This window comes from Globicephala melas, chromosome 18 (genome assembly GCF_963455315.2).
Source record: "Globicephala melas chromosome 18, mGloMel1.2, whole genome shotgun sequence".
Classification (NCBI taxonomy): Eukaryota; Metazoa; Chordata; class Mammalia; order Artiodactyla; family Delphinidae; genus Globicephala; species Globicephala melas.
This window is the reverse complement of record NC_083331.1, coordinates 76,681,354-76,704,548: the sequence shown is the minus strand read 5'-3', so window position 1 is coordinate 76,704,548 and position 23,195 is coordinate 76,681,354. Positions and strand designations below refer to the sequence as shown.

Sequence of the window (23,195 nt, the reverse complement as noted above, 5' to 3'; positions counted from 1 at the left end):
AGCACTGCCTTCCGTTTCACTGTTCAAAAAACCTCGTGGCCGTCTGCTCTCAGAAGTGGATACGAAGTTGTGAGACCAGCGGCGTCTTGAGCGAAGCAATTTTGGCATTTCCTGTGACGCATGGGGAGATTCACGTGTCCAAGATTGTGATAAAGGTCGCGGAGCCACCGTGAACTGGTTTTGTTACCTTTCTGGAGTGGGCAGTGGTGTTTGAGGGGAAGAAAGAGGAAAGGCTTTGGTAGTGATGGGGTTGGGAGATGCAAACGGTCAACATCTAAAGCTTAGGAAACCAACAAGAACCATTTCTTTAAGTCCTTAGTTTAAGGAAACCAGGTTTTGCCAGCGAGGTGGTATTAAACGCAGACACACTCCAGGTTTGTAATATGCAGTAGCTGCTTCAAGTCTGCGGCGAGGGGCCACGTGGGTGACAGTGACCAGCGGGGCTGCCTTCCGCGCAGGCCCGCCCTGCAGCGCCTCTGCCACCCCGTGTGCCCCGCCCGGAGCCCGCGGGCCAGCCTCGCGGCTCTCTGTGCGACCCCGCATCTCGGTGCTGCCCTGAGGTCGTCTGAAAGGGACGGGCTGAGTTGCCGTTCCCAGCGCGGGGGCCCGAGGTCCGGTTTCCACCTCGTATCCCTGCTTGGCGCCCGACTGGAGCCAGAACCCGCGTCCTTTGTGCCGGGCCAGGAGCTCGATGGCCCCGGCTCCGTTCCTCCCGCACTTCGGCAGGGACCCCGGGCCCGTTTCCGGTCGGGACTCACGCCTCTTCTCAGAAACCGCATGGAGCCAGGTCTCCCCCTTCAGCGGGAGGACTTGTGAGAGCAGAATGCTCCGAGCCCGTCCGGGGAGAGAATCACAGGTCCCAGGGATGGAGGTGTTCCCGTGCCCAGTCGCAGGCTCGGGGACAGGTGATCCCGTGTTACCCGTCGGGACGCGAGGGCTGGTCCCCACAGGCCCTTCGTCGGTGGCGCTCGTGAGGAGTTGGGGTTTGCCGCCAGCACCGGTGCCCCTCGGTGACTGGGTCTGCCATCAGACGGGACCCGCAATAGTGCCAGCGCTCACGGGGCTCTGTGTCTGCACACGGCAGGTCCTGCTGCTTTGGATGAGGCGTGGGGAAGGGTTTTGCTGTTAAGACCCACGATCTGTTAGGACGTTGGAATCTTTGTCCCACTCTCACCCGGTCCCGGAGGAACAGCTGTGTCTCCTGACACCCTGGAGAATCGATGCCTTTTCCTGAAGTAAATGGATGGAAGTAGAGTTCAGCAGTCAGATGTTTCGTTTTCCAGATGTTGTCAGTTTCTTAAAACTTCACTTGTGTATATGGCAGGCTGCATAGGTTGACATATTCAAGGTTACGTAGCTTTTTGGAAGCCACATTGTAACCAGTTCTTGGAAAGTTGGCTTGAAAAAAGGTGATGCTTGAAGTTGTGTCAGAAAAAGTGGAAGAATCTTCTGTTGGGAAATCACAGCTCCCTTGGAAGTGAACCTGGTACAGATGTGGTCCAGGCTCAGATGGAGGAGTCCTGAGGGTTCAGGTCCCGCCGTCTTTCACACACGGGCGTGAAACGACGCTGAGGCTGGGATATGTCTGAAAACGAGCTACAGACACGCTCGCAGTGTTGCTCGGAGACCCGCACGCTTTGTGGAAGCAAAGATGTGTCCTCTCCTTGGGCGCTGAGTCAGGTCCCCTGTGTTGGTGAGTCACAGGAGAGGGAGGGGCCGTCCCCGCAGTGTGATGCCCTGGCCTGGGGTGGACGTGGGCCCCCCTTGCTGGCGGGCTGAGCGCAGGGCCGATCTGTGGGGCCTGTGTGGGCATCCACGCAGGGCTGTGTGACGGGTCAGGGCTCCCGGAGTCCAGGCGCCTTTGGAGACGCGCCCTCCTTCACCCTGCCTCTGGGGGTACAGAATGAGTGACTCTGTTTTTGTTTCAGGGCATTTGCACGTGAAGGGCAAAGAAGAGAAGATGTCCAAATCACTGAAGAACTACATCACAATTAAGGTAACGCACTTGTCGTGTTTCCTGTGTGCCCATAAGTCTGCCGACATGTCACGGAGGCAGATATGCTTCAGGAGACCCCCATCTCCGGTTCCCTGTGTCCCCGGGGCCCTGACGGGCTTCTCCTGCTTCTGGCTTAAACGGCTTTCTCTTGTCTAAAAGTGCGAGGCGGTGTTTCCTGTCCTGTCGCCTCCTGTGTCGGCTCCTGTGTCGGGGGCCTCAGCCTCTTCCCCCTCCCTGTTCCAGGACTCCGATTTTATTGATTTGGGCCCTTTCTCTCTTTTTTTTTTTTGATGAGTCTAGCTAAATGTTTATTGATTTTATCTTTTCAAAGAACTAGTTCTTAGTTTCACTGATCTTTCGTATTTTTTTTCAGTCTTTATTTCATTTATTTCTGCTCTTACCTTTATGATTTCTTTCCTTCTGTTAACTTTGGGTTTTGTTTGTTCTTCTTCTAGTGCCTTAAGGTGTGAAGTTAGGTTGTTTATTTGAGATTTTTCTGAAGTTTTTCTGAGGTTTTTCTTATATTACTAACTACTTCCCTTTTAGGACTGCTTTTGCTGCAGCCCACGTATATGCGGTTATTTTAGTGGATGATCCCAGTTTGAGCACATGCGAACAAGCTTGCATTTTTACCCACCTCCCATGTTTAATGTTTTTTACATCATGTTTTACATCTTTTGGTTTTGTGCATCACTTAACTACTTATTGTGGATATAGATGATTTATAGTATTTTTGTCTTTTAACCTTCCTACTAGCTTTATAAGTGGTTACTCTATCTTTACTGAACGTTTGCCTTTACCAATGAGATTTTTCCTTTCAGAATTTTCCTATTTCTAGTCGTGGACTTTTCTTTTCCTCTTAGAGAAGTCCCTTTAACATGTCGTGTAATGCTGGTTTAAGGGTTCTGTTGCTTGTCTGTAAAATTCTTTCTCTCTCCTTCAGATCTGAATGATAGCTTGCTGGGCAGAGTGTTCTTGGTTGTAGGTTTTTTCATCACTTCGAGTATATCATGTTGCTCCTTTCTGGCGTGCAGAAAAGTCAGCTGACAGTCTTGCGAGAGTTCCCCTGTGAGAAACTAGTTGCTTTTCCCTTGCTGCTTTTAAGATTTTCTTTGTTTTTAATTTCCCCATTTTATTTACAGTGTGTCTTGCTGTGGATCTCTTTGGGTTCATCTCGTTTGGGCCTCTCTGTGCTTCCTGGGCTTGGATGTCTATTTCCCTTTCGCAGGCTAGGCAAATTTACAGCTTAGCTGGAAATATAAGCTCTCTGCCGCTTTCTCTCTCTCTCTCTCCTGGGGCCGCTACAACGCGAACGTTAGTGCGCTCGGTGCGCTCGGTGTTGTCCCAGGTGTCTCTTAAACTACTGAGTCTTTTGCATTAGCTTTCTTCCATATGGACTTAACTCATTTGAATAATCATCTGTTGTAAGGGCCCACCTTAATTAGTTTAAACCATCCCCTATTGATGGCCATTTAAATTATATTTTTCATGGCCGTATTAAACTACATCTGTTTGGGTACATGCATTTAAAATTTTCATAGATATTACAAAGTCTGCATTACTTTCCTGACCACTTAGTGAGTGGCCCTTGGGGGGCGCTACTACAGGACTGAGTTACTTCCCTGCTGTTGGACTTTACAGAGACCAAAGTCTTCCCCAGCCTCACATTCCAGCCCCTGGCAACTACTGGTCTGCTCTCCATTTCTTTTTCTTTCTTCCTTCCTCCCTTCCTCCCTCCCTTCATCCTTCCCTCCCTCCATCCCTCCCTTCCTCTCTTTCTCTTTCTTTCCCACACCGCATGGCTTGCAGGATCTTAGTTCCCTGACCAGGGATCAAACCCAGGGCCCCGGCAGTGAGCACAGAGTCCTAACCACTGGACCGCCAGGGAATTAATCCCTGCAGTTTCTGTGAGTTTTTCCTTTAGATTCCACACGTGGGTGAGATCATACAGTATTTGTCTTTCTCGGCTTTCTTTCACTGAGCCCAGGGTCCTCTAGGTTCATCCATGTTGTCACAAACGGCAGGATTTCCTTCTTTTGATGATTAATAGTCCGTAGTGTGTATATGCACGTGTATGTGTGTGTGTCAGCGTGTGTCACATCTTCTTTATCCATTCATCTATCTGTGGACACTTAGGTTGTTTCCATATCTTGACTATTGTCAGTAATGCTGCATTGAACATAGGAGTGCAGATATATCTACGAGATAGTGATTTTGTTTCCTTCAGATGTGTACCTAGAAGTGGAATTGCTGGACTGTATGGTAAATCTATTTTTGATTTTTTGAGGAATCTTCATACTGTTTTCCACGGTGGTTGTACCAGTGTACGTTCCCACCAACCACGCACAAGGATTCCCTTTTCTCAATATTCTCATCAACACTTATTTCCTTTAATGGCAGCCATTCTGACAGGTGTGGCGTCTCATTGTGGTTTTGATTTGCATTTCCCTGATGATTAGTGATGTTGAGCATCTTTTCAGGCACCTACCTGTGGCCATTTGTAGGTCTTCTTTGGAAAAACGTTTATTCAAGTCTTTTGCCCATTTTTGAATCTTTTTTTTTTTTTCTGTTGAGTTGTGTGAGTTCTTTATACATTTTGGGTATTTATCCCTTACCAGATAGATGGTCTGCAAATGTTCTCTCCCATCCTGTTGGCTGTCTTTTCATTTTGTTGACTGCTTCCTTTGCTGTGCAGAAGCTTTTTAGTTTGATGTAGTCCTACTGTCTTTCTGTGTCATTATCAGGAAACGGTCCACAGACACAGAATGCCATAGAAAGGTCAGATTCCAGATTTCTGTTGAACTCTCTGACTCCACAGGGGCACCCCACAGTGGTGAAAATAAATACCCTTTAGTGTTGCTGGCGTTTGGAGAACTATTAACTTAGATTTCTGAACACACATTGAGGTTTATCTGAATGAGTCCACATTCCGAGTGGCAGGAAACTACCCCCCTTTCTTGGGGGGGGTGGGGCATGCCCAGGTGGTGTGCAGGATCTTAATTCCCCGACCAGGGATTGAACCCGTGCCCCCGGCGGTGGAAGTGCGGAGTCTTAACCACTGGACCACCAGGGAAGTCCAGGAAAAACCCTTTAAAATAAAACCACCTAAAATCCTTTTTGGATGAAATAGAGAACATGGCTACCCCGAAAACATAAAGTGCTAAAATGAAAAAGAGATCTCTTTCGGAAAAACCGAAGACCTAGACAGACATAAAATATCCATAATGTTAGTTTTTAAATTCTGTCACTAGATGCACGATTATGAGCAGAAAGTCAGGAGTGCAGGAGAGGCACCGACTCGCAGAGAGAAGTGCGTGGGGCTGGGGGCGGCGCGTCGTGCGTCTGTCAGCGGTCAGGGCCCCGGGGCTGCGGGGAGGGCTTGCTGACCGTGGCCACGCCGCGGAGATGCACAGCTTTGCTCCTGCCCACACAGCTCCACAGCCGTACATACCAAGCGTCTGGCAGTGATTTATAAAAATCTAAACACACAACAATTTACAAAAACAAATCCTCATCTAGGGCAAGCGTGTCCACTGGGAACAGGCCTCCTGCTACACTGTCAGAGACAGGAGAGGACTTGTAACAAGTTATGAAGCAGCTGAGTCCGCGCTTTGGTGGGGAAGGAAACCTAAAGAAATAATTCAAAAAGGAGAGGGAAAAGTCAGAGGGTGGCTAAAGGCCTTCCGAGTACCCGGCGTTCACTCTCTGTCCCCGGTGTAACCCCACGCCAGCTGAGCTGCGTGTTTACTGGGGTCCCGCCGAGCACAGCTGGTTATCACGAGACCCTGGCAGGTCAGGGAAGTGCTGTCAGAGTGGCTGGAGTGACGGCCGACGGGACACAGAAGGACTTGCAGAGAAGGCACAGGATGCGAGGCTGCAGGGCAGCCCGGGCCTTGGGTGTTTGGCGTTTGGTTCACTAAGTCTTGTCTTTTTGTCACCATTATAGACACACTGCAGTTACGACACACCCGCATCTTAGCATTCTGTAAGTGATGCTCCGTATGCGACAGCGCTAGTTATTTATCTGCCTGTGCCGTCCGTGGTGTAGTAACATCACAGTGCAGGGGCTCGGTCTCCGTGCTGCTGCTTTTGCAGATTTAAAGGGGAAGTGACAGGTGAGAACGCGAGGGCACGTGACTGCGCAGATGCGAGAATTAACACGCACACTGTGCGCTGTCCACCGGACGGGGTCTCAAGTTAGTTGGCTAGTTTGGGGAATTAAGGGGACGAAGAAATACTCCTTTTTCACACCCTGGAAAGGAGCACCGGGGACGGACACAGACGCTGAAATACCCAGTGTCTTACTGAAGAAAGTGGGCTTGGACAGGGCTCTTCACCTTCCCCGTCGGTCCTGTTGTTGGCCTGGCGAAATCTGTGGCCGCGCCTTGGAGTGTAACATGTTTAAACACACAACGAAGTCTGTCGGAGTCTGACAGGTGGTGATTACATCGAGATACAGGAATCCGTGCCCTCCCTCGCTTGAGTGAACCCTCTAACAGAATCCAGCCGTGGGTCTGAGCCCCGCAGCTCACGTCAGATGAGTGACAGCACAGGCTGTGTGGAGGTGACGCGGCCGCAGGCTCGTGGGGCGAACACCCCGCGACTGCTCGGGGGGCGGTCCAGGTGTCTACACTGGTGGTTGGAGGAGCGCTGCGTGTGCCTGGGGGTTAGTGGCTCCTGTCTCTCCCGGCCCCCTGCAGGACTTCCTCAGCACGGCCTCCCCAGACGTCTTCCGCCTCTTCTGCCTGCGGAGCAGCTACAGGTCAGGTGAGCTGGCAGGGAGGCCTGGGTGCTCCTCACGTGTGGCCCCGGGGAGCCTCTTAGGGCCTCTGGGAACCCCGAAATCCGGGTGGGGTGCGCCCCGTCCTGTTGGGGTGTTGCCCTCGTGCCCTGAGGTTGGGTTCTGAACAGAAGCCCGAGGATGCTCCAGGGAGCACGGTCCCAGCGCTCGGCCAGGGGACCCCGGAGCCTGTCCCAAGGCCGCGGCTTTGCAGTGGGACTCCGGTGCCCAGCGCTCCACGGGGCCCGGAAAGCCTGAGCCCGCGGCACCTGCCCCCTGGCTTCATGGGCCGTCCTGGCACAGGGCCCGAGCCAGGAGCCGTCAGCATGGCACTGCCCCTCCCCTGGGCCAGAGGGCGTGTTCCCTTCCAGTCCTGAAGGCGAGTCTGGGGACCCCGGCACTCCCCGCTGGCCGGACCCCTGTCCAGAGACCTGGGGCCGCCCGGGTGCGGCGAGTGTCCCCAATCTGTCCCCGCACACTCGTGGGCGGGGTGATGGCCGAGTTTCCCTGCCCCTCCGGGAACACAGGGCCAGAGTCCTCGTGGCACCGGTCAGCTGGCCTCCCCAGAGGCGCTTCAGGTGCCCGGCAGGGCCCCTGCTTTCCAGAGCCATCTGTCTGTTTGTACACCTGTCAGCAGGAATGAGCCCTCGGCCACTCACGTGGGGAGGGGTGTCCACGTTTCCTGCCCGGGGTCAGGACAGAGCCTGGCGGTCTGCAGGCGCTCGCGGCTCCCGGGTGACCGGGCTCCCTCCCCGCAGCCATGGACTACAGCGACGGCGCCATGCTCGAGGCCAGGCGTCTGCTCCGTGCCGTGGCCGCCTTTGTGGAGGACGCTCGGGCCTACATGAGGGGGCAGCTGGCGGGCGGCCCCGTCCAGGAGGACGTGCTGTGGGAGAGGTGGGTGCTGCTCAGGACCACCCGAGGCAGCGCTGTGGACACGGGGGTGGGGCTGGTGGGAGCCCCGGGCCCGCCAGGGGAGGGGCAGGCACCCTGCCTTCAGGGAGGCCTGGACGGCCCACGGTCGCGTGGGAGCGTCAGGAACCTCGTGGATGGCGTGGTCGACGGGAAGTGGGGCAGGTGGGCGGACGAGCGAGCTGTTGAAGGAAGGAGGGGGGACCTGGGTCGCGGGACAGGGGTTGACGGGCGCGTCCGGAAGCCCAGCGTGTGCCCCCCGCCCCCTGGGGGTCGTGACCACAGGCCGGTCGTGCCTGCAGAGGTGGGAGCACAGCAAGGGGCCCCGGGAAGTGAACTGAGTGGTGGCGCGGGCGGGAGGACGGAGCCCACCCCGGACGGAGCCCACCCCGGACATGGAGACGGTGTTTCCAGTTCTGTTGCTTGGTAAATGGCTCGACGTGGTCATCTGTGTTTCACTCGTCCAAAAAAAGGCGAGGAAGGTTTGAGATTGGCTTCAGAGACGGTGAGAAAGTGGGAAGACAGAGCCTCGGGGGATACCAGAGGGAGATGAGGGGGGCAGGGTCATCGGGGGTCCCCGGAGGCTGATGGTGGGCGGGGTCTGTGTGCCCTGCCACCCAGGGAGCCCCTGGAGGAGTAGAGGGTCCGGGGCTCCTTCGGGGCCGGCCGGGAAGAGGGCATCTGCAGGAGAGAGGCAGGAGCTGCCTGTTGGTCACAGCAGTGGCGCCCAGGATGAAGCCCGAGCCCTGGGGACGGGCAGCTGGGCCTTGTGGGGCTGGGCCACCCTCCCGACGGCGGGTGCCAGGGAAGGGCAGGCAGTGCCGCTCACCGGCAGGCGTGCAGGGGAGAGTCTGCGCCTCAGTCAGGAGAGGTCAGGTTATGCCGGCTGACAGCGCCGGGTTGCAGAAGCCCAGGCAGCAAAGGTCTGTCTCTCCCTGTGGTCACTCGGGCCCAGGCTCGGCGGCTCTGCCCAACCCTTTCCTGTGCCTGGGGAGCAGGGCACCCGGAGGAGGTGGGGAAAGTCTGGGACGAGGGGCAGCAGGGAATCAATACGGTGGCAGAGCCTCGGAGGGGCCGGTGACTGACCGGCAGGCGTGCAGGACAGCATGTGAGTGAGGGGTGGCTCAAAGGGGACCTGATGGTGCTGCTGGGGACGGGTAAGGGGGCAGGCGAGGAGGAGGTGACGGTGACCTCAGTTTCCTTGCCAGGGGCTGAGGGGCTCGAGCGTCATGGCAGCCGGCTCCTGAGGGGGTCTGACAGCAGAGGGAAGGAGCTGGAACGGCTGCCCCAGGGGCGGGAGCTGAGGGTGGAGCCCCCGGGGGGCGTCCGTCCTGGGGGCCCAGCCAGCGCTGCAGCTCCTGCCATCCAGCCGGGTCCCTGGAGCGGCCCCGTCTGCTCACCTCCCCAAAGGCTGGGCCACACCAAGGGGGCCGTGCAGGCGGCGCTGGCGGACGACTTCAACACGCCGGGGGCGGTGGACGCCGTCATGGACCTGGCTCACCACGGGAACAGACAGCTGAAGGCGGCTGCCGAGGTAACTCCTGGGACGTGGCGACAGTTCTGAGGACACAGCAGATGCCACCTCGCCAGCCCCTGGGGCCACCCAGCTCCCAGAGCCTGTGGCCTCTGAGCCACCCCTGCGTGTGGCCCCGTCCTGAGCCAGGGTCAGTAGAGCTGGGGGCCGTGGGGAGGCCCGGCACGTGGACACAGGAGCTCAGGGGAGTCTGAGTTTGTCACACAGATGTGAGACGGGGAAGGAAGCCGGGTGGGGACCCCGACTGCCCCCCAGCCCTGCCCGTCCCTGGGCCCTGGCGCCAGGCTCCTCTCGGATGCCCAGGACCCTGGGACGCCCCGAAGGCCACCTGCTGCCGCCGCCGCCCAGGGGCTCCTTGCCAGCACAGGCGCTCAGAGCACAGGCCCCGGCGGCGGGCGGGAGCACCGGCTTCGCAGGGCTGCGTCCGCGCCCACCGGGGGCTGACCTGCCCGGGGTCGGTGCTCTTGCCTTTCAAGAGCCTTCTCTGGGTGACTTGTTGCAGGCGGCCGGTGGTCCCAGGAGCCCTGCTGTGTTCGGTGCCGTCGTGTCCTACGTGGAGCAGTTCTTTGAGACGGTGGGGATTTCTCTGGCTGAGCGACAGGTATGCCCTTCTCTCTTCAGTCCTTGATCGTGGGACTTAATCTACACGCTAACACTGTAACAGCCGCTTCTTCCCTTCAGAAACGCAGATTTTAACGGTAATTAAAGGCCAGACTTACCACGTGCTTAAGATATGTTATGTTCCTTAAAAGGGGAACACACGCAGAGCTGGGATTTACTAACCGAAAGAGGGTTCTCAGCACGACGAGCGTGCACCTCAGCTGCACCGTGAGTGGTGAGCCACGGATTCCGTGTGCACTTGTGTCCGGGAAAGAACCTCAAAGTGTACACGGCAGTCAGGCTGCAGGGGACACGCTTCTCCGGCGCCGTTTGAGCTGCCGGCCGGGCCCCAGCTGTCAGGGATCCCCGGGCCTGGCCCCCCTGGCTGCCCACGTCCCTGTCACACACTCCTCAGCAGAGGCCCAGTCCAGGCCCGTGGGCTGTTCGGCCACCGGGTCTCTGGTCCCGTGTGTGTGGAACGTCCCTTGGCCTTCCGTGGCCTTTTCCTGCCCTGACACCCCGGCCCCTCAGGGACTCAGCACATATGACGCCATCCTCTGGGCCATGATCCCCGTCTGTCCCGCGCCCAGGATGTGCACCGTGACCACGCCGCAGAGACCCTTCCTGGCGCCAGTGTGGACTCGGGTCCTCCTCCCGCTCGCAGCTGGGGGGCAGAGCGTGGAGCTGGCCGCAGTGCCACACACAGCCCCATCCCTTTGGCACGTTCTTGCTTCCTGCACTGACGTTCCCAGCCCATCTGGTACCTTGTGTCGCAGGCAGGAGTCGGCCTTTCTCCCAGGAGCCTGGCTGCTCTCGGCGGGGAGGGTCTGGGCACTGGGTGCTCGCTGCGCTTGGCCACAGCTGCTCTGGCCGTAGGCGGGCAGAGCCAGCCCCCAGGATCCTGGGTCCCCTCTCCGTATCGACTGTTACCCCCGACACCTCGACTCCGGTTCCCAATAGTCCCGGGCCACCTCCCTCCTCTGGGCTCCCACCTCCCAACATCACTCCCCCGCTGCCCTCCCCATGTATACCTGTCTCCCCACGGCCGCCGCCTCTCCCCTCACCCCCAGCAGGCTGTCCTCTGCACAGAAGCGTCCTTGCCTGACACCCCAGGCCAGGGTCCCTCCTCCTCCAGGGGGCCCACCTCCCTCTGCCTCACCTAACAAACAGCCTTAGGACTGTTGCTCAGGACCGAAAAGGAAAGGGCCATAGCTGCCACTTTCTAAAAAATGTGAACAGGCTGTTAACAGGGGAGCCTGGACTGCACACGGGGGGACGCCACCCCGGATCTCCCTGCGGGCCCCGCCGGGCCACCTGCTGCTGTGAGGCCTGGGCACAGCCCACACTGCCGGGCCGGGGACCTGCCAGCTGAGACCTGGCGCCGGCTGCCCTGGCCGTGAGCGGGGATGTCTCCTAGGACTGTTTGTCGGGCTGTGAGCTTCTCTGGCCTCAACAGAAAGACTCCCGTATCTTTGCAATGGTTTGTTTGATTGAGAGACACTGATTCCCTAGTGGACTGCGGCCTTCCCTGGGTGGTCCAGGGCCTGTTGGCAGCTCACACTAGGCTGAGGGGGCCAGGTCTATGCTGGGTCACCAGAAGCCCACCTCCTCCCCGAGCTGGGGCGCCCCCGGAGCCCGCTGGGGGCTCACGTCTCTGTAACGAGCCGTCTTCTACCGTGGGAGCAGTGGCTGGGGATCACGTTGAGGTTGAAGGAGTTGGACTGCCGGCCCTTCCTCCGTGGGGCAGGGGGTGGGGGTGGGGTTGGACGCCTGGCAACTTGGAAGGGCTCCGGGCCCACGCCAGCCCTGGAGCTCCCCCGGCCGGCACCCACACTGCTGGTCCCCGGCCCCGGGGGAGAGCGCTGCGGGGCTGCGCCTGTGTGCGCGCCCACCTGTGCGCAGGACGTCCAGGGCCTTGAACGGCGGCTGGAGCGAGCAAGTTTGGTTTCCTTGGTCGACGAGGCCCAGGCCTGCCGGCTCTGCCCAATGACCCTCCGATGCTGCCCGTCTGCAGTGGCAGCTCCCGCTCACCAGCCTGGGCGATCGGGAGACTGGGCCCTTTGGGCGAGGCGAGGGGAGGGAGATGAGCCGCGCCCCCTGCCCCTCCCCGGCCCGGGGCCCGTCCACTCACCCGGCGCCCGGGCAGTGTGTTTCAGGGGCCGGCGGCCCGGCCGCCCTGCACAGCGTGGTTGAGGAGCTGGTCCGCTTCCGGCAGAAGGTCCGGCAGTTCGCTCTGGCCGCGAGGGAGGCCCCTGGGGAGGCGCAGCGGCAGCTCCTGGAGAGGCAGCCCCTGCTGGAGGCCTGCGACGCGCTGCGCCGGGACCTGGCCGCCCACGGCGTCAGCATCAAGGTGAGCGCCGCCCCGCCCCCGGCTCTGCCCCTGCCCCCGCGCCCTCTCACCCGGCCCGTCTCCTTCTCCAGGACCGGGGCGGCGTGTCCACGTGGGAGCTGCTGGACCCGAGGACAGAAGACCCCAAACCAGGGAGCTGAGGCCACGGGATGCGGAGGCCACGGCTCTCGGGCGGTTCTGTGCTGCTTCAAATCATGATAAAAGCTTGATGTTAAAGTTTCTGTGTGGTTACTCAGTTAACCTTAAACCAAACTGTCACCGCCCCACGGGTGCTCGTAGATGTGCTGGAGAATGGGTTTCGACGGCCACAGACGCAGTTCAGTAAAGTCACATCAGCCCACACCGTGGTCTCTGGCTCCTGAGCCTGGGGCCTGACATCGTGGGACGGCCCTGAAACTGCGAGACCAGAATGTCGGCCCTACACGGGGTCCTGGAAGACGTCATGGGAAGGGCAGGTGGGACCCCTTCCCTGGGGTCACCTGGTCTCAAGCAGGAGAAGCGGCCTGTACCCCACGTGCTGGGCAGTGCTGGACTGGGCGTAGGCATACGGTTTTACATTTATTTTCCTGGTTACAAAGTAACGTGTTAACCACAGAAAGCGCCAACAGAGGAAACCCCTGCAAGCGTCCAGCCCGTTTCCTCTGAGTGATAGGCTCTGTTTCACCTCTGTTCTGTTTGACCTCTTCCTTAAACAGTTGGTTCTTGGGGTACCGTCCTCTGCTGCCTCTGAGCAGACACCACGGGGCCAGGGCTGTGCTTGAGTCTGGGTGACACGGGTGAGGGCACAGGTGTGACAGGCGGGCACGAGGCGGGCGACCTGGGACCGAGCTTGCCAGCAGCCTCACGCTCCATCTCCTTTCTGTCGCAGGCAGGGAGCTACAGCTGTTCAGCCAGCCAGCAGGAAGCGGGGTGACCCTCTCGCCGCTTCCCCCAGCTCTCAGCCAGGCTGCCCCATGTCCACTGCTGTGGGGCTGGCACTGATCCTGTGGGCGCGGCCCCGGGCAGCAGGCCAGCACCCGTCAGGCGCCGCGCGGACGGCCTGGCTGGCCCGGCAGCCGCCTTAACTTCGTCACTGACCTTCCTGACCCTGAAAGGCAGGGGGTTCCTGTTCTACAGATGAGGAAGCCCGTTCAGAAGCTGACCTGCTACAAGGGACCCAACCCGTGAGCAGTGGAGTCAGGATCCCAGAGGGCGGGCAGGCCCCTGACATGGGACAGGCAAGCAAGGCCGCTCAGTACTGGGGGCAGGCTGTCCGGCCGGAGGCTGAGCTGGCCGCCAGATGTGCTTCGGTGCTGGTGTCCTGGCGCAGTGTCCTCAGCTGGAGCTAGAGAGCGCCTGGGTTTGCAAAGGACAAGGAGCAACTGCTCACCTCGTTCAGAAGCACGGGCCCTGAATGGTGCTTTCTCAAGCAAAGGGATTCAAGGCAGAAACACAGCAGTTCCCGTGTCGGCTAATCTTGTCTTCTATGGAAAGAAACAGCTACGTTGCGGGCTTAGTACTTCGTTTTAACGGTACTGGTAGGCAGTGGTGAAAACCACACCATTAGACAGACGGGCTTACGTGTTTCCATCTTCCTAGTATCTGAGAATGTCCTCAGGGTTAAGTTGAGAGGTGGATTCTGGCTGTTTAAGAAAAAAATACAAAACTCTCCCTTGAAGTAAACCAGATCTGCTTTTTAATAAGAGACCATGATTTAGGCGTAATTCCCCAAAGGAAAAAATGTCCGTGACACTTAAACTCTTCTACAGTTAGATATGAAATAACAATGGTAAACATTTTAAAGGAAATCTTGAAAGTCCACGACTATTTAGAGGAAGTGGGACCTTTCTGCGGGGAGGTTTCTAACCGCAGAGCAGGAGTCCCTGGGGAAGGACAGACGGCCAGGCCAGGCCCCGCCCCACAGAAGGCGGCACCGACGCCTGAGAGTACACTCAAGCACACGTGCTGTAACCAGCCCAGCAGAGATGTGACGGGAGACAGCCAGCTCTCGGGCCACGAAGAGAACTGCCCACACAGACAGCCGCGCCCAAGCTGACCTGATGCAGATGGGACAACTCACTACAGTTTCAGAGAGAACTTCTTCAGAACGTTCCTGAAGCCACACCCACTCTCGAAGCAGAGGGACCCGCCGTCTTGCTCCGTGAGCAGGCATGAAGGCAGTGTTGGTGCCCCCCACCTGCGTGCCATCTCCCGCCCGACCCCGGAGCCCCAGGCGTCCCTCCCACTCCCATGTGCCGCGCTGGGGCCTGTCAGCCAGCACCCGACTGGTGCACAGGCCAGGGGCCCAGAGGCCCTACCTGTGCACTCGGGGGTCAGGGTCCCATTCGCTTCCCTTCTGTGATCTTCCCAGCTGCCTCCAAAAGGGTTTCAGATTTCTCATTATTCTGAAATATTTCAACCAACTGACGAAAACAAGCAATGCTTAATATTTCTGCCCAGATGTGTCCAACCGAATCACGGTTCAAAAAGAAGCAAAAATGAGCTAAAAAATGAATGCCACATCCCTTCGAGGACCTCAGTTTAAAAAAGAAAACATCACTCATGTAGACATTTGAAAACGAGCGATGGGATCCCCCCGAGAGGACTACCGGAGGAGGGGAACTTCCCGCAAACAGAAGAATCGCACAGCAAAAGCCCACGACCTCAGCTGAGCTGGTGACGGACGGTCTCACTGTCATATGATTCTCTTCATTCTTTTCTGATATTGCCCAGAAGCTGAAAAAAGTTCAGGAATACTCTGTTTCCTATCATAACACCTCCAAGCACACAGCAGCTGAGCCAGAAAGTGCTACGTTCCAAGCTCTGACACTGTCTACGTCAACCCGCACGGCACAGACTCACACACCTCCCAGCGGACTCGGATGGACCGGAGGCGGGTCCCGTCACAAATGCAGCTCCCCTGTCGGGGCCACCCCTCCTCCGTCTGCACCAGCTGAGGTTTCGAAGAGTCTGCTGAAAGCGGGCCCGAGCTCCCTGATCATGTCCGTGGTGGTGGTGGCGCGGCCGTGCTTCTGGAAGGCTTGGCGGGCACACTGCCTGGTGAGCGCGCAGGCACCAAAGGCAGCCACGAGGAGCGGGCTGGACCTGCGGGGCAGCGGCGTTAGCGGGGCGTCGTGGCCACCGAAGGCCCTCCCTGTCCCTCCCGTGGTCGCCCGGGGACCCACTCTGGCAAGTTCAGTCTAACGTGCCGCTGGGCCTATTAGAAATGCCCGTCCGCCTGGAGAAAGGTTAGGATGCATCCACGTCCCGGCTGCAAGCCAGACCGGCACTCGGTCACAGGGTAAGTGCTCGGTGCTGTTCTAGGCCCTGGAAGACACCGGAGCCTGGGGACGAGCTGCTTGCTATGTTCCTGGACCCGTTACACACCCGCCTGCGCGCACACACCCCGCAGGCCCCCCGGGCCAGGTGTGCTGGGACCCCGCAGCCCGGCACCGTCAGGGTCGCCAGGATGGGCACAGCGAGAGGCCGAGGGCCCTGAGGGGTGGGCTGCCCGGGCCCACCCTCTGCCGGCGACGGCAGACCCCACCGCTCAGGGCGCTGTACCCCGTGGACAGTCATCTCCCGGCACACGCTCTGCCCCTGCCTGTGTGTCCCCCGAGGCCCCGGTCCCGCAGAGCATGCGCCGCAGACCCCCGAGCAGCACCCCCGACCCCAGCAGGGACACCAGAGCCCCCGGGCGAGCGTCCTGGGACCAACCCCTGCCCTGGGGGCTCTTCTTCCATGAGACACCGGCCCCTCAGCGGAATGTTCCAAGCAGCCACTTATTAAACATGCAACTGCTGAAACAGCACGGGAGGAACAAAGACTTGACTCACCCATTGGTCTTCTCGGGGCCAGCCAGGAGGGCCCAGTGCGCCAGGACGCCCAGGGAGCCCGACAGGAGGTCCCCCTGCCCGCCACACCTGCGGCCGCTGCCCTCCCGGCTGCACGTGAGCGCTGCGGGGTGAGGGGGCCGTGTGAGAGGGGCCGTGCTCCGTCACCTTGCCCCCACCCCCGTCCTGACACGGCAGGCGGAGGCCCAGCTCCCCCAACCAGCACCGAGGGGTCTGTGGGGACAGGGTGGGGACGGTGCCCCCGGCCCAGGGCGCCCGCAGCGGCCCTGCCGGGACTTCGTCTGTGCCGTGCCGGGAAGTTTCTATCTCTTGGGGAAACGTCTTAACCAGCTGCTACGCTCTCTCTGTTAGAGTCTAGAGCACCTTCCAGCGTCTGACTCACGGGCTTCAGGGCCACGCAGAGGAGGCTCTCTGCGTCTCCTGTCCAGCGCGTGACAGCGAGCGTGTGTGTGTGACGGTGTGTGAGCATGCACACTGCTTCCTGGGCACCGGTTCCGTGTGTACAGCTCCCTCATCAACGCCTGGTGGGCTCCTGCCTCCGGGGCAGACTTCAGCAACAGGAGGACTCGTCTGCAGGGAGCAGAGGCGTCACACACCGAACCCCGGTGCGGACGCGGGCGGGCCTGCTGGGCTCTGCAGCCACGCTCGGGGCCCAGGGGCTCCCGCCCCACCGGCAGCTCCTTGGGTGTCTCGTTTTCCGGGCGTTTTTATAAAACAACAGGAAGCAGTGAAAGACTCAAGCAACTGCATCTGTGCCTCAGGTGAGGTGGCAACGGGCCTGCAGAGTCGCCCGCTGCCCAGAGCCTCTGCTCGGGGCTCTCCTTGCACAGCACGGACAGAACTGCACCCTGTACCTGGTGTCGACCAGGACCAGCATGCATCACTGCCACGTCCCTTTGCAAAACAGCGAGAAACAAGACAAAAATGGCCTTTCCAGAAGCTGTGGTTGACACGCTCACCAGGGAGTCCCTTCTCTGGGGGGTAAGTGTGCACGTGTGCCCGTGTGTGACCGTGTGTGAACAGGAGGTCCTCCTGGGGCTGGTGCCCAGCGTGGCCGGCTGACACGCAGCGTGAAGCCCTCAGCCACTCACCCTGCCCGCCATCAGAGATCACGTCCTGCTCCCCTTTCTGGACCACGGTGACGTTGCCCAGGGCCTGGCTGAGTCTCTGCACAGATCTGTAGCGGTCCCTGCCATCCAGGGGGTCTCCCAGCTACGACGGAGGACAACACACAGACACAGCTGTCATCAGACACGGGAAGAGCCCATCCACCCTGACCCCGCCTCATGCGGGGAAGGGCCCGCTGGGCACCTGCCGACGGCCAAGCTCGGGCCCCACGTGCAGAGACGTTTCCGTCCACCAGCGGGAGGGAGACCCAGAGTCAGGACTACTGGCCCATGGCCGGGATTGTAAAGGTTTGCGAGGGATGCGACTTCGAGTAATAACGAGCAAACATTTACGGCACTAATACGTGAGGACGCTGGGCTTACATACACAGCTGACCCTCGAACAACACTGGTGTGAACCACGAGGTCCCACTTACATGTGGATGTTTCCCATAGTACATACCACAGCCCTACACAATCCGAGGCTGGCTGAATCCACGGACGCGGGACCAAGGACACGGGGAACTGCGTACCCGGAGGGCCGACCGTGAATCACACTCGGAATTTTGACAGCGCGCAGCCTTCAGCGCCCCTAACCCCCGCTGTTCAAGGGTCAGCTGTATTATTTTATTTCGTCCTCACAAACCCTATGACGCAGATTCCATCATGCTCCACACTTTACAGAGGCAGGGGCAGGGATGGAACGATCCGCCCAGGGTGCATGGTGGCAGGAGGGCGGGCTGACCCCCGAGGCCACCTTTCATCCAAAGACACGCTAACTGGAAGATGCCCCATCATTGCACGCACCCAGGAGCGCACGTGTCCACCCACCTCTGCACGTCTGTCCCCGCAGGTGCACCACAGGATGAGCCCCTCACCCCTGCCCGGGACGTCGGCTGACTCACCACAGCCTCGGCGAGTCTGCTGAACTCCACGTGGTTGGGGGTGAGAACCGCCTTCTGGTAGCCTTGGATGAGGGCCGGCTGCTGAGCGACCAGCCACAGCCCGTCCTGCAGACGAGGACTCACGTCACCGCGAGGCCGAGGGGTCCCCTGGGAGGAGGGGACGGGAGAGGAGGCCACACTCACCGCGTCAATGACGATGGGGATGCCCCTGGTCCTGGACGCTTCTAAAATGCCCTGCGAGGAAAGGAAGCCAGGCTGAGCAACAAGCCCGTCACCTCTCAGAGAGGGTACAAGAAGCCGAGCAGTTCCTGACGGACTTCAACCTCAGGCCATCAACCAACAGGCAGGAAACAAGAAAGCAAATGCATAAATAAGCAGAAGAGACTCCGTAAGGCTGGGCCCCGGGAGCTCTGAACACAGGAGCTGTAGAAGAGAGACTCTGTAAGGCCGGGCCCCGGGAGCTCTGAAGACAGGAGCCCACGGGAACCGCCACGCAGTGCTGGGTCCCAGGCCAGCCCACGACGGACAACCCTGGGCCGGCACCTCCAAATTTCCAACAGATACTAGCCCTCAGGATTTGGAGCCGAGAGGCCTGAAGTCTCGGGAATTCCCCAACTCCTTAGTTTTTATCTATTTCTCATAAGTAACATTTCACGTGCTTTCAAATGAATGACCGTAGTAATGAACAGCGCATCACTTCTCTCTGAGAATGCTATACTACAAGTTTGAGGTTTTTTGCTTGAAAATTATACGTGTGTCTGATCAACATGACTGCTGATTATCATGCACCAGTATCTCATGACAAGGGCATTTACGGCCACAGCACGAGAAGAGGACTCCTACCCGATAGATACTACGTAACAGAAAACTCTATTAGAAGAGAACGAATGAGATACATGACAAGCAGGGATAATTTAAAACACTGGGAGATAAGCCCACGTCCGTGAAGTAGCAGTGAGGAGTGCAACCTCACCCAGCACGGCTGCCCTGCCCGACGGCCTGTCGCACCTGCCGACGCCGGTCTGAGTGCTGGGAGTGTGCCCAAAAGCACACTTGTAAATTAAAGCACCTACACTGTTTTTTAGACATGATGCTATTGCACACGTAATAGACTACAGTATAACACAAACGTAACTTTATCTCCACTGGGAAACCAAAAAATTCACGTGACCGGCCTTATGACGAGAATTCGCTTTATTGCAGTGGTCCGGAACCGAACCCCCAGTACCTCCAAGGTGAGCCCGTGCAGAAGTATAGTGAGATAATCACCAATCCAGCTAACCCACACAGCCATCACCTCCCCGGGGGAGAACGTAACCTCTCCCCACTGCCCTGACGCCCCGCGCCCGGCAGCCACCCTTCTCCTCTCTGCTTCTCCGAGCTCACCTATTCTGACTCCACACAGAAGTGAGATCGCGCAGCGTCTGTGCTGCTGCCCACTTCACTTAGCACCTCGTCCTACAGAGGGTACATATGTTTTAACCAAACCGTTTGAAACAGCAATAATAAACGGACCAACTATCGACACTAAAGTTGAAAACACATTCCTGCTCCACTCCATCCCCAGTCACATGTCACGGCCACTGTTTCTCCTCAGTGATCATTCATGGGCTTGAAGAAAGTGAAATTTCCAGCCCCAACTTTAACCCCAAAGGCTGGAAAGATTTTCCGTGGAAGGGACCCTTAAAATTCACGTTCTCACTCAATTCTGGTAAAGCAAACACACGTCTGCCTTTGAAAATGTTCTTTACCCACAGACTGCTAGGCAAGTCCAACCAACGCCACGGCGCCCTACACCTTCTTTCCCTTGAGCTTCTGTGCAGCTTAACTCAAAAAGCAGAAGCTGGGCCAGGAGCCCCTCCAGCTGCTGAAGCAAGTGGCAAATCAGGGCCACCATGACCGCTAGCCCCCTCGAGGCACGTGGCGACACCTCCCAGGGCTGGAGCTGGGGCAGGTGGTCTGGGGGCACTGAGAAGGGCCCCAACGAGGGCAGGGAGAGCTCAGCAGGTCCCTGAGATGTGTCCCCTCGGAGAGTGACACCAGGGCAGTGTCGGAGGACCTGGGCAGCGGGAACACACAGAATGTGGGGTTGGTGTGCCAACCGAGCTATTTCCCCTGATCCAGGATAGCATTTATTTCTATTTCAACTTTTTGAGGCTAAAAAATTAGTTTCATCTTCTTAGATTAAAGCAGGCATAAAGTTTCAGTAGTAAGGAAGAGCATAAATGATCAACGAAAAAGTAAACGAATGCACGTGTACCCACGAGGGTGAACTAGGGTCTCCTGCCCACTCTCCCATCACCCAGCGCCGGCTACGCTGGCTTTAGCTGAAAAGGACGGCAGGGGACAGAAGAGAGTGCAAAGGCAGCAGAACAACTGGCCCGTGGGGTCCAAGGCCCAGGGATTTCTAGACCAATGAGGACCTCAGGTGGTCAGAGGAGCACCAGGTTAAGAAATTAAACTAACAAGGGCTTTCAAGAGGACCCGCTGACGACACAAAGCTAGAAGCACCAGAACACCTTTCACGTTTCTCTCTAAGTGCACAGCTTACAGCAACGGTGAGGTCACCAGCAGCACCCTCTCCCACTGGCTCGCTGTGACAGACTCCCACTGGGCCCAGCCGGGCACCGCGCAGAGCGCTGCACAAAGCGTGGCCCTCGGCCGGCCCCGGGGGGCACTGCGCCCTTACAGCGGGCACCAGGAGCAGGCTGCCAGGGGTCCCCAGCAGGAAGGGGTCGCGGGGAGGTGACCGCGAGCCTGAGCGCACGCCCGGCCACTGCTAACCCCGCGCAGCCCGGATGCTGGGCTGGTCACGTCGGGCCCCATGGAGACTTCCTCGGCCACAGCCTGAGACCAGAGCCCCGGGAGCGAAAGAGGGCGCCGTTCAGCGGTGCCCTGCTCTGGTTTAAGCACATCCCTACCTTTACGCCTAGTGTCTCCTCTATTCCCCAGACCACGTTCTATCGGTCTCAACTCCTCCTCCAAGACGCACACAGAGCAACAAACAACGGAAAATGCAATTCCGTCAGACTCCCCCGATCTAAGGGCCGAGCCTGTGGGAATAGGCGTGGTTAATAATTCTACACGTTACCTTGACGTTTTCCAGAAGAACGTCGTCTCTGCCTAAGCCAGGCCCTACGACCAGGGCGTGCAGTCGGGGCAACCACTTTTCCACATCTTGGACGGCACTGGGGCTGTCACTAACAAAGGAAAAGAAGGGCAAAAGAGCTTGAAATTTTCATCTTTTGTTTACCTTATTAATGAAACTACAGATTTTTCCAGATTTTCCCCCAATGTCCTTTTCTTGTTCCAGGACCCCAGCCAGGACCCCACCGTAGTTGTCTAGCTTTCAACATTCAGATGCCCCTGAAAGCATTCTGCTAAGTGAAATGAGCCCAAGAAACACAAATAGCGTATGCTCTCTCTCATATGTGGGACCTTTAAAGCAAACAAACAAAACAAAAACACCGCAAAAACACAACACCAAACTCACCCATAGAGAAGAGACTGCCGGTTGCCAGCAGCTGGCGGGGTTGGACGGGGGGGACTTCTGGGTTTTGTTTTTGTTTGTTAAAGAGCAACAGAGCACTGACACGTGCTACAATGTGGACACCTCTCGAAAACAGGATGCTAAGTAAAAGGCGGCAGACACAAGACCTCACAAATGTCTGATTCCACGCATAAGAAATGTTCAGAAAAGGCAAATGTTCGGAAACCAAGCAGATGAGAGGTCGCCTCAGGCTGGGGTGGCGATGGGGAGGGGCTTCCGTCCTGGAGTGGTGGGAGCGTCCTAAGATTATCTGTGACGTAACAACCTGGCAAGCATACCACAAACCACTGTACAATTAAAGTCAGTGGGTTTTACAGTGAATCCTATCCCAGTAAAGCCGTTCCCTACACACACATTAGCAACAGTCCCGGGAGCAATGGTGAGAGAGACACTAATACACAAGGACTGATGGGGATCGGAGGCGGCTGCAGGGAGGAGGGGCACTGGGTCAGTGGGTGGAGTTTCAAAGGAGCTGGAGGTTTTGGAACGAGAGGTGATGGTCCGGGAGGACGCACGTCCCACCTCCAGACCCAATGGCTGGGGGAACAAAGGAAAAGCCACCTCCACTTAGGAGGCTCGCAGGGGAAGCCACCCGCTCTGGGGACAAGCAGACAAGAGAAGGAGGGAGCAGCAGGGGCAGGAAACACGGTGAGAAAGTGCTGTTTTACAGGAAACGACAAAGAGCATGATGTATGGCGTGATGTGAGGGCAGCATACTCTTGGGGATGAAACTCAAGCACGGAGCCTCTCACTTGCTGGGCCCCTTCCCAGGCCCCGGGAGGGACCCCAGCAGTTTACTCGAGTGGTCCACACGTTTCTGTGAACTCCGCAAAGGTAGGCAGAGGATCTGGGTCTCACCAAAGCTGAGGCAAATGGAACTTCCTTCCCATCAGAAAGAGAGTCAATAATGCAGGGTATATAGTCATGATCATACTACACTTTTTTTCTTTTTCTTTTTTTAAAATTAAGACTCACGGGGGAAAAAGTACGTAAAACACGTTAAAATAAGACACGATGACTCATTTCAAAATGACCTGTGCCAGTCTGGTTCCATCACACAGGCGCACAGATGCAGTGCAGGCGCACTCCTACCTGTGGTGCAGACGTCCCCACCTCAGGCCTGCAGGGAGGCGTGTGCCCGGCGGCGCCCCGACCCCCCGCAATATCAGGAGCCCTCCTTAGGCCCAGACCTGATGCCTGCACGCTACTCTGAGGCCCGGCCGCCACTCTCAGGGCCCACAGGCTACCAGACAGCCTGCCGCGCCCCCCAGCAGCCCCGCTCGGGCTGCCGGCGACCCCGCACTGGGGACCCCACACTGGGAGCCGAGGCCTTGTGTCTGGCTCCAGGCACGGGCTCTTCCAGGACCATCCTTAAAGCTCTCCACTCGGCCCCAGGACGCCCTCCAGGCCCCTCCAGTCTGCTCCCAGCCGCCAGCGCGCCGGGCCCTCCCGACCCACACACAGCTTCGCCTCCTGGTTTAAACCAGCCCACGCGCTGACAACTCCCAGATCTAGGCTCCCCTGCCCACCCCACGGCTGCCGGCACATCAGCAGGCCATGGAGATGACAACCTGCTCAGCCCACCCCCTGGTGGCTTCCCCACGCTCCTGCCGGTCTCACGGCCCACCC

General features: G+C 58.2%; 2 protein-coding genes and 1 long non-coding RNA gene across 11 annotated transcripts in view; 1 reads left to right on the top strand and 2 right to left on the bottom strand.

Moving 5' to 3' along the window:
- Positions 1 to 21,565, top strand: part of CARS2 (cysteinyl-tRNA synthetase 2, mitochondrial) — a 48,280-nt gene extending 26,715 nt beyond the window's left edge. For 3 of the 4 annotated variants that reach the window (XM_060288046.1, XM_060288045.2, XM_030856739.3), the window contains 7 exons: positions 1,929 to 1,996; positions 6,697 to 6,763; positions 7,535 to 7,673; positions 9,099 to 9,222; positions 9,725 to 9,823; positions 11,969 to 12,172; positions 12,244 to 21,565. In XM_060288046.1, coding sequence (XP_060144029.1) covers positions 1,929 to 1,996; positions 6,697 to 6,763; positions 7,535 to 7,673; positions 9,099 to 9,222; positions 9,725 to 9,823; positions 11,969 to 12,172; positions 12,244 to 12,312 — 770 coding nt within the window. In that variant the 3' untranslated portion in view covers positions 12,313 to 21,565. Of the gene's footprint in view, positions 1 to 1,928; positions 1,997 to 6,696; positions 6,764 to 7,534; positions 7,674 to 9,098; positions 9,223 to 9,724; positions 9,824 to 11,968; positions 12,173 to 12,243 lie in introns of those variants that run through there. The other variant, XM_030856743.3, reaches the window with a different exon arrangement.
- Positions 7,881 to 12,194, bottom strand: LOC132593854 (uncharacterized). Its single transcript, XR_009559791.1, has 3 exons — positions 9,089 to 12,194; positions 8,518 to 8,711; positions 7,881 to 8,369 (listed from the first exon to the last, which is right to left on the bottom strand). It is a non-coding gene; the product is annotated as an uncharacterized lncRNA (long non-coding RNA).
- NAXD (NAD(P)HX dehydratase) overlaps positions 14,744 to 23,195 on the bottom strand; it is a 43,152-nt gene continuing 34,700 nt past the window's right edge. For 4 of the 6 annotated variants that reach the window (XM_060288048.2, XM_030856748.3, XM_030856749.3 and 1 more), the window contains 6 exons: positions 21,108 to 21,216; positions 18,200 to 18,250; positions 18,017 to 18,121; positions 17,097 to 17,217; positions 15,988 to 16,108; positions 14,744 to 15,256 (listed from right to left, as the gene is read on the bottom strand). In XM_060288048.2, the coding sequence (XP_060144031.1) occupies positions 15,055 to 15,256; positions 15,988 to 16,108; positions 17,097 to 17,217; positions 18,017 to 18,121; positions 18,200 to 18,250; positions 21,108 to 21,216 (709 nt within the window). In that variant the 3' untranslated portion in view covers positions 14,744 to 15,054. Of the gene's footprint in view, positions 15,257 to 15,987; positions 16,109 to 16,149; positions 16,576 to 17,096; positions 17,218 to 18,016; positions 18,122 to 18,199; positions 18,251 to 21,107; positions 21,217 to 23,195 lie in introns of those variants that run through there. The other 2 variants (XM_060288047.2, XM_070044082.1) reach the window with 2 other exon arrangements.